Source organism: Triticum aestivum, chromosome 6A (assembly GCF_018294505.1).
Source record: "Triticum aestivum cultivar Chinese Spring chromosome 6A, IWGSC CS RefSeq v2.1, whole genome shotgun sequence".
In the NCBI taxonomy this organism is placed as follows: domain Eukaryota; kingdom Viridiplantae; phylum Streptophyta; class Magnoliopsida; order Poales; family Poaceae; genus Triticum; species Triticum aestivum.
The window spans coordinates 275,158,158-275,168,252 of NC_057809.1; the positions used below are offsets into that span (position 1 = coordinate 275,158,158).

Here is a 10,095-nt window from a genome sequence, read left to right on the forward strand (position 1 = left end):
GGAGTTGTGGGTGTGAGTCACATCCCATCGGCATTGGGAGGTTCATTAATTTTTATACATGAACTTCTACCCGGTTTTTTCTTCACAAATTCTATTGCTGGTGTTGTGATATGCCAAAATACATACAGGTAGTAATATATGAACTTTTGGGGAAATAATAAATGAACTTCTAAAATACATTTTTGTTTTCTCACATAAACAAAATAAGAAACACAAGTGAGGGTAAAACTAGTGTCAAATGTCTAGACCCAAATATTTCCTTCTTGTGTGTGCAACCTATCATCTGAATATATGCAAACCTTTGGTCAAATTATAGTATAGCAAATCCCAAAGAAATCACCAAGCTTTGAAGTTCACCGAGAGCGAAAGGATAAATTTTTCTGAAGAAAAAAATTGACCATCAGACAAGATGGGAGGAGGAAGTGGGGAGAAGAGAGGAGGAAGATGGAGTGAGTAGGAACAAATAAATAGATATAGATTTTAAGGGAGTATAGTCACAAAAACACGACCGTATACCACTCTAGTTAATGTGCTTTATTTCTACAGAACACGTACATGTTTTGTCATTGTTGCGTCTGTTACTATTTGTCAGCATTTGCGGAGCTATGTAAACCATGCTCACTAGATACAAATCGACAACAAATGGTGTTATTTCTACTAACATACACTCAACACTCCATAGCACTGCCCTTGTGTGCAATTAGGCATCCTTCCACTGCTTCACCTACTGTAGGAAAATCCAATCTTCTCCTATCCTGTCAACAACATGTGCCAACTTCATCTTCTGAATTGCCTGCCATCCTGGACTGGCAATAGCCATCTGCAGATAATATTTTTACACAAGAGTGAGATATTTTGACCAGTAATAATTTTTTGACAAAGCTACAATATGATGCTCATCAGTAAATCACTTCATCTGTATGCCAAGGGACGCCAGCTCCTTGTGAATTTCTTCCAATCCCACCAGTTCTGAAGTGTCAATGTTCACCACATCTGCAGACCAGAAGCATGAATGAATCAGATACGTTTTGGAATTTTCAATATCATTCTAGCAATTGTAAGCTTCTCTGTGAGGAACTTACTTGACATGTCAAGGAAAACTGAGTGCACCCTTTCCCTGACCTTCTCATTGGATGTATCCACTTCTGCCCTTACCCACTCCATGATCCTGAATCAACACACCTAGCTATATGAGCACTCACATCGAACTTTACACAATGAGCAGTTTACTTTATTTGATCACATTGGTTGGTACCTCTCTTTGATGAAAGTCGCATTGATGAAGTAGAGAAAGGATGTATCGATGCGTATGACTTGCACGGCCTGTGTCCGGCATGCCACGGGGTACTGCCTGACGCTGCAGAATATGTTTGTTCCTTGTAGCCAACCCAGACCCTCCACCTGAGCCCAGAGTGACTGGATGATGATCTTTGCAAAGGATATGGCTAGCTGCAATTATAATGTATGTATGAAAAAAAGTCAGAGAACTGCAGGAACTATAATGCATGTATGATTCAGCCAATTATTCAGAGCAAGGCAATGATGATCGATCGTTACCGCGACTCCGAGGCCAATCTCCACGGACCCAAAGAGCATGCCGAGGAACGCGCCAAGGCATATGTTGGTTATTGGAGGGTCGATCTGACTAGTGGCTGCTGGTTATTGTAACAACACTACTAAATAGGCAGGAGGAAGTTGTTCGGGGCAGGGAGGGTGAGGATGGGGTTGTGGAGGAGGAGCAGGAGGGCACGCTGGAGTAGAGGGCAGGCCACACCGGAGTTGAGGGAAGGCCGTGACGGACTAGAGGGAAGCTCGTGCCAGAGCAGAGGAAATGTCACGCCGCAGAGAAGGTTGGGGGCGGGGCGGAGGTGGTCAGGGGATGCAGCGTGGCGGCCGGAACCAGGCGCAGGTGCAGCGCGGCGGCCTGAACCAGGCGCGGGGGTGACCTGCCGGCCGGACCTAGGCGTGGGGTGGTGCCGGGGGTCAGATCCAGGTGAGGGGGCTGTGCAGGGCCGGATCTAGGAGGGGGGCAGTGCCAGCGCAGATGGAAGGTCGCCGGCGGCCGCCACATTGGATGGCGGAGCAGGAGGTGGTTGGTGGCTGCAGGGGATCGGGCCTCTGCCGTCCCCAGCGGATCCTTGACGGAGGAGCTTGCTGCCGCATGGTGGTGGCAGATCCGGGCAGCCACCGGTGGTTGGGGGGAGGAGGCGGGGAGTTCGCCGGGGGTGAGGGGGGACGACACGGGGTGGGTGGTGGGAATCGCCCGCGGGGGGTGAGGGGGGCGACGACGCGGGTGGGTGGTTTTTTTTTGAGTTCAGGAGCATCCGTCGCCTCCTATGTAGGACTGATCATGATCCAAATAGTTATTTGGATCCAGGGATTAGAATAGTGTTGTCCTATATATATATGATGAGAACATCAATACCATTGTTACACCCACAGCCCCTGCTGTTATACATACTGGACCAATTACTAGAGCTCACGCATGCCAATTAAATTATCAGGTACTTTTGTTTCTTCGTAATGATTCTAATGTTCATGAGAATATGATGCTGCCTAAATTGGATACATTTGTTTTGCTTACAAATGAAGGGCCTGGCACGGATAAGAGGGATGAACACTGGAGCAAGACTAAGCATGGAGATGATGGCATGCGTAAGGGGATCAAGAACGGAGTTACAAGTGATGATTTCAGGACTTTGAAGCCACCATAAGGAGTGCATGAAGCCTTGGATGAAATATACAAGATGCCACTTCATAAATTTCGTCCAGAGGCTATTCTAGGTGCTGCATCACCTTATTATTAGGCCAAGCCCATGTATTTTCGAAGTACTTAAGTATAGGTTATTTTAGAGTCAGTATGTGTGGGGAAACAAGAGTTAGGGTTGATCTCGGACCCCTCCTCCAAGGGCCACGAAATTCCCCCCTCTTCCTCCATATATACAGCCCTTAGGGCGCTGTTTAGACTTTGGGTTTTGTTTAGATTAAAAGTTCGCCATAGCTGCAACTTCGCGTACTTCGTTTGTGTCCAACGACCAGACCAAGACGTCACAGAACCCCACCTTTGATCAATAAAGCTTTCTTCTTATATTCGCAATATCCATATTGCAATGTTAGTTTCTTACTTGTTCTTCGTTTGCCTGCAGGAAATAGACCTTCGTGGTCAGGTTGATCGTGCTCCGGCGTGGTCAATAACCTCTCGGAGTTGGTTTAGCGATTGCTAAGGCGCGACATCCTCACACGTTCGTAGTCGGATCGTCAAAGTCGACTTCCTCCAAAACGATAGCCACTATCTCTTCGAAAGACGGGACACCTTGGCCCCTATCAAGTGGTATCAGATTTCCAGATTGCTCGGTGAGATTTTACAGTTTTTCGTAGTTTAGATCGAGTCTGTTCTTCATACCTACAGTCCACGAAAAAGCCAAAAAAAATTTAGGGTTAGTTCATCATATTTGAACCAGTCTGAGCATTTGCATAGTATTTTCAGTATTTTGCTTTGTTGAATTTGCGGTTGCATCGTCGTGTCTAGTTGCTAGTCTTAGAGTCTAGTCTTTTAGAGTTTCGAGTTCTAGTCATAAGTTGTCATGTCGCCGCCGCACCATCATCATCGTTCCAACCAAATACAACCACCACCAACATATTCCTTACCACTGCCATATACATCCGCCTGTCCACCACCAATCCGAGTCCACATATACATCCGCATGTCCACCACCAATTCGAGTCCACATATACATCTATTTGTCCACCACTAATCCAAGTCCACATATACATCCGCCTGTCCACCACCAATCCGAGTCCACATATACATCTGCCTGTCCACCACCAACCTGAGTTCTTTTCATATTAGGTTTGTTTTCGAGATCCATCTAGTTTTCGTTTTGTGTTTCCTTGCCTGAGTAGGTCTCGGAAAAAAAAGTCTCAAGACCCCCGGGCAATTTTTAGGCCAAAATTTCGGCGACCAAAAATATTTTCCCTATCCTATTTTTAGGTCCCACGGAGCATTTTGAGACACTCGCCGTCATAGTGATTTTTTGTCGCATTTTTTTCATCGTCGCTGCCCTGATTTCCGAAAAAAGTCAAAAAAAAATCGTGCCCATCCTGTCAGTTTAACGAGGGAAGAGTTTTGAGACACTCGGCATTATAGTGAAATTTCGCAAAAAAAAGAGGAGCGCAAAAAAAGAGGGGCGCCAAAAAAAAACAGAGCGGATTTTTTTTCTAGAGTGTGCTTTTCCCTTGTTTACGTGCAGCGCCGTGATTATGTTAGTGTTTTAGGCTCGTGTCTCTAGCATGGTCTAGCCTAGGACCAGCACAGTACCGTCGTTGAGCGTTCATACAACATTGCATCTCTAAATTGATTATTGCTGACCATTTTTGCTACCATATTATAAGCCTTCCCAGCTCCACATACATATACGTCATGCGTTTGATTCTCCCTGGTAATCACTCTATCCAAGCTTTGAGAGTTTTGACTACGACGGTTGCCGATCACCGCCTGCTGCTTGGTAAGAACTGTTAAAATTTAAGATTCGCTTGACGGATTTGTGACTGTCCATTACACCACCACCACCACCAGTTCCTAGTAGTCTGTAGGATCATATTCTTGTGTGTTTCTATTGCTGCTAACCATGGCAGGATCACAAGCCATGAGACATATTGGGAGAACATGACGAACAAAGAGCTACATGATAAATTTCAGCAAATGATGAGTGGAAGGTGCAAGATGTGCTAAACAGATTTGAAGAGGCCATGGAGAAGATAGATGGCATGGAAAAGACGTTTGAAACAAAGCTCGATAACAAGTTTAATGAATTGCTCACGCGTCTTTCACCACCACCACCAGATGCACCTAACGCACCTCTACAACAACAACAACAACAACAACAACATCGCCTTCCAAATCAAGTGGGACGGGCACTGCGCATTCCCCTTTAGCCTGGTCAAAATTCTGGTGCCGTTGCTGATGCTTATGTAGCTCCTGCTGCTACTGCAGAGGTGGAGGACCATTACGAGGATGAGGTTGATAAAATCAGAACTACGTGCAACCACCAGCACCACCGCCACCAGGTCGTCCTCATGCATATCATTGCAATGGTAGGGCTGCACAACCACCTCAGGTACATGATCATGACCATCTCCCTAAACTGAAATTGAACATTCCACCATTTGAGGGTAGATATGTTCCTGATATATATCTTACTTGGGAGTTAGAAACTGAACAATGATTTACATGTTTACAATATCCTAAGGAGAGACGTGTTCCGACTGTTGTTTGTGCTTTCACTAGCTTTGCATGTGTTTGGTGGTCTGAACATTGTTCATTGGACGATTTGTGGTAGTCTATTTTGATGATATATTGATTTATAGCAAATCTTTGGAGGAACATTTGGAACATTTACATGTTGTTTTTATTGCTCTACATGATGCACGTTTGTTTGGTAACCTTGGGAAGTGCACCTTCTGCACTGACCCAGTATCTTTTCTTGGCTATGTTGTTACTCCACGGGGAATTGAAGTTGATAAAGCCAACATTGAAGCTATTGAGAGTTGGCCGCATCCCAAAACCATCACAAAAGTGAGGAGTTTTCTTGGCCTCGCTGGTTTCTATAGGCGTTTTGTGAGATATTTCAGCACCATTGCTGCACCGCTCAACGAGCTTACAAAGAAGGGTGTGCCTTTTGTTTGGGGTACCGCACAGGAAGAAGCCTTCATGGTATTGAAAGATAAGTTGACACATGCTCCTTTAATCCAAATTCCAGATTTTAATAAGACTTTTGAGCTTGAATGTGATGCTAGTGGAATTGGATTAGGAGGTGTGTTATTACAAGAAGGCAAACATGTTGCATACTTTTCTGAAAAATTGAGTGGACCTAGTCTGAACTATTCTACTTATGATAAAGAATTATATGCTCTTGTTCAGACCTTAGAAACATGGCAACATTATTTATGGCCCAAGGAATTTGTTATACATTCTGGTCATGAATCTTTGAAACACATTAAATGTCAAGCAAAACTGAACCATAGACTTACTAAATGGGTTGGATTCATTGAGACTTTCCCTTATGTCATTAAACACAAGAAGGGTAAACAAAATGTTATTGATAATGCATTGTCTCGTCGTTATACTATGCTTTCACAACTTGACTTTAAAATATTTGGTTTGGAGACCATCAAAGATCAATATGTGCATGATGCTGAATTTAAAGATGTATTGTAGAATTGTATGGAAGGGACAACTTGGAACAAGTTCGTTCTTAACGATGGATTTGTGTTTCGTGCTAACAAGCTATCCATTCCAGCGAGCTCCGTTCGTCTTTTGTTGTTGCAGGAGGCGCATGGAGGAGGATTAATGGGACACTTTGGCGTCAAGAAGACAGAGTATATACTTGCTACACATTTCTTTTGGCCAAAGATGAGTAAGGATGTTGAGCGTTTTGTTTCTTGCTGCACTACGTGTCAAAAAGCTAAGTCACGACTCAATCCTCATGATTTATATATGCCTTTGCCTATACCTAGTGTTCCTTGGGAGGATATATCTATGGACTTTGTTTTAGGTTTACCTCAAACAAATAAGGGGAGGGATAGCATATTTGTTGTTGTGGATAGGTTCTCGAAAATGGCACACTTTATACCATGTCATAAAAGCGATGATGCTCTTAATGTTGCTAATTTGTTCTTTCATGAAATTATTCACTTGCATGGTGTGCCAAATACTATTGTTTCAGATCGTGATACTAAATTTCTTAGCCACTTTTGGATATGTTTATGGGCTAAGTTGGGGACTAAACTGCTTTTTAGTACTACTTGTCACCCCCAAACTAATGGACAAACTAAAGTAGTCAATCGAACATTGTCTACTATGCTTAGGGCTGTTACAAAGAATAATAAGAAAATGTGGGAAGAATGCTTGCCTCATATTGAATTTTCTTATAATCGTTCATTGCCTTCTACTACTAAGATGCGCCCTTTTGAATTTGTGTATGGTTTCCTACCTCGTGCACCTATTGATTTGTTGCCTCTTCCATCTTCGGAGAAGGTTAATTTTGATGCTAAAGAACGTGCTGAATTGATTTTAAAAATGCATGAGTTAACTAAGGAAAACATTGAGCGTATGAATTGAAATATAAACATGCTGGAGATAAGGGTAGAAAACATGTTGTGTTTGCACGTGGGATCTTGTTTGGTTACATTTGCATAAGGATATATTTCCTAATGTGCGCAACTCAATGCTAATGCCACATGCTGATGGTCCTTTTAAGGTGTTAGAGAAAATAAATGATAATGCATATAAACTTGAGCTGCCTGTAGATTTTGGGGTTAGTCCCACTTTTAACATTGCAGATTTGAAGCCTTATTTGGGTGAGGAAGATGAGCTTCCATTGAGGACGACTTCATTTCAAGAAGGGGAGGATGATGAGGACATCAATACCATTGTTACACCCACATCCCCTGCTACTATACATACTGGACCAATTACTAGAGCTCGCACACGCCAATTAAATTATCAGGTACTTTCGTTTCTTGGTAATGATTCTAATGTTCATGAGAACATGATGATGCCTAATATGGATACATTTGTTTTGCATACAAATGAAGGGCCTGGCACGGATAAGAGGGATGAACACTGGCGCAAGACCAAGCATGGAGATGATGGCCTGCGCAAGGGGATCCAGAACGGAGTTACAAGTGATGATTTCAGGACTTTGAAGCCACCATAAGGAGTGCATGAAGCCTTTGAAGAAATATACAAGATGCCACTTCATAAATTTCGTCCAGAGGCTATTCTAGGTGCCACGTCACCTTATTAATGGGCCAGGCCCATGTATTTTCGAAATACTTAAGTATAGGCTGTTTTTAGAGTCCGTATGTGTGGGGAAACAAGAGTTAGGTTTGATTTCGGACCCCTCCTCCAAGGGCCACGAAATTCCCCCCTCTTCCTCCATATATACAGCCCTTAGGGCGTCGTTTAGACTTTGGGTTTTGTTTAGGTTAAAAGTTCGCCATAGCTGCAACTTCGCATACTTCGTTTGTGTCCAACGACCAGACCAAGACCTCACAGAACCCCACCTTTCATCAATAAAGCTTTCTTCTTATATTCACAATATCCATATTGCAATCATAGTTTCCTGCTTGTTCTTCGTTTGCCTGCAGGAAATAGACCTTCGTGGTCAGGTTGATCGTGCTCCGGCGTGGTCAATAACCTCTCGGAGTTGGTTTAGCGATTGCTAAGGCGCGACGACCTCACACATTTGTAGTCGGATTGTCAAAGTCGACTTCCTCCAAAACGATAGCCGCCATCTCATCGAAAGACGGGACACCTTGGCCCCTATCAATATATATGTATATGTATATATATATATATATATATATATATATATATATATATATCGCAAATGGAGCGAATGCAAACAACATCTTTAATTCACTGACCGAATATTCCCTTAAGAACGCTAGCTTTCGGCTTCACCCAGTCTGAGGTACACATCCGGATGACCCGGCAGTAACAATCGCAGAGGTGCTCCCTTTATGCCCTAGCCGAACTAACGGGAACGTAGGGCATAAGCATAGGAACTAGGTAACCCAGCTTGGCCAAAACTTAAGTCATATCGATGCATATAATGCCGAAGAAAAGGTACATATGGGGAAAAACGCATATGCGATGAGCTTGATGCCCAGAGAATAATAGCAAGCTTCTGTACAAGAAGCCCCCAGGTATAATGGACGTACATATTTGAAGGCATATGGGTGCGTCCGAGGTGTGCGGTCTAACCGCACGAAAGCGTTAAGGCTAAAGAAAAAAACTAAAAGAGAGAGAAGGAAAAAAAAGTATTATGGAAACAGCAGGGAGAAGGAGACGAACAAAGAGTTCCGTGCTTTGGCATAGAATCTTCGGAGTATGGCCGTGTTCCAAGGGTTCGGCTCGAGGCGATTATCTGACGCATCACACAGGTGGTACGCTCCTCCGGTGTGGACTTCGTCAATGATGAAGGGACCCTCCCATTTGGGCTTGAATTTGTCCTTTTTCTTCTCCGGCAAGCATAGAACGAGTTCGCCAGCGTTATAAGTCTTGGCCTGTATTTCTCTGCTTCGATATCTGTGGGCCTGTTGTTGATAAAATGCGGAACGGGCTTTTGAGACGTCACGCTCCTCCTCCAGGGTGTCTAGGCTATCCTGCCGATCGAGCTCGGCCTCTCTCTCTTCGTACATGCGCACCCGAGGTGAGTCATGTATAATGTCGCAGGGTAGCACAGCCTCTCCACCGTACACCATGAAAAAAGGTGTGTATCTGGTAGTTCGGTTGGGCGTGGTCCGCAACCCCCATAGTACGGAGTCAAGCTCCTCGACCCAGTGTGCGTCTGATTCCTTCAAAGACCGCACCAGCCTGGGTTTGATGCCGCTCATTATAAGACCGTTATCCCGTTCGACTTGACCGTTTGTCTATGGATGATAGACAGACGCGTAATCGAGCTTGATGCCCAGATTAGCACACCAGGTTTTCACTTTGTAGGCCGTGAAATTAGAGCCGTTATCAGTAATGATGCTGTGTGGGACACCATAATGGTGTACGACACCGGATATGAATTCTATCACCGGCCCGGACTCGGCCATTTTAACTGGTTTGGCCTCTATCCACTTATGGCTTCCTCCTTTAAGGGGTCCAACCATGTCCAGTCCCCAGACCGCAAAAGGCCAAGTGATGGGGATTGTTTGTAGGGCAATGGAGGGCATATGGCTTTGACTGGTGAAGAGTTGGCATCCGACGCAATGTTGGACAAGGTCCTGTGCATCTGCTCGGGCCATCGGCCCATAAAATCCTATACGGAAGGCCTTGCTAATAAGGGGCCGAGCTGCAGCGTGGTGTCCACCGAGACCGGCATGAATCTCAGCCAGGAGCTGCCGCCCCTCCTCCTCGGAGATGCATCTTTGAAGGACTCCGGTAGCGGTTTTCTTATAGAGTTCTCCATCGTGATCCTTGTAGGACTTCGAACGCCGGACAATGCGGCGGGCCTCATTCTGATCCTCAGGAAGTTCCTTCCTATTAAGGTAGGCCAAGAAGGGTTCGGTCCATGGGGCAATGACTGCCATAATGAGATG

The 10,095-nt window shown here is 44.6% G+C and overlaps 1 protein-coding gene across 1 annotated transcript; it reads right to left on the minus strand.

The window, feature by feature from the left end:
* Positions 1-513: 513 nt before the first annotated feature.
* Positions 514-2,244, minus strand: LOC123127432 (low affinity sulfate transporter 3). The gene is made up of 5 exons (XM_044547133.1): positions 1,558-2,244; positions 1,256-1,449; positions 1,083-1,168; positions 912-993; positions 514-820 (listed from the first exon to the last, which is right to left on the minus strand). Exons 1-5 carry the CDS (start codon positions 1,594-1,596, stop codon positions 778-780), a joined length of 444 nt encoding a protein of 147 aa, XP_044403068.1. The 5' UTR covers positions 1,597-2,244; the 3' UTR covers positions 514-777.
* Positions 2,245-10,095: the final 7,851 nt, after the last annotated feature.

Coding starts and splice junctions, on each gene's coding strand:
- LOC123127432 (XM_044547133.1), bottom strand. CDS start 1,596: ATGCTCTTTGGGTCCGTGGAGATTGGCCTCGGAGTCGCG. Junction 1,169..1,255: donor GCGACTTTCATCAAAGAGAG/GTACCAACCAAT, acceptor GTGTTGATTCAG/GATCATGGAGTGGGTAAGGG. Junction 821..911: donor TCCCTTGGCATACAGATGAA/GTGATTTACTGA, acceptor TATTATCTGCAG/ATGGCTATTGCCAGTCCAGG.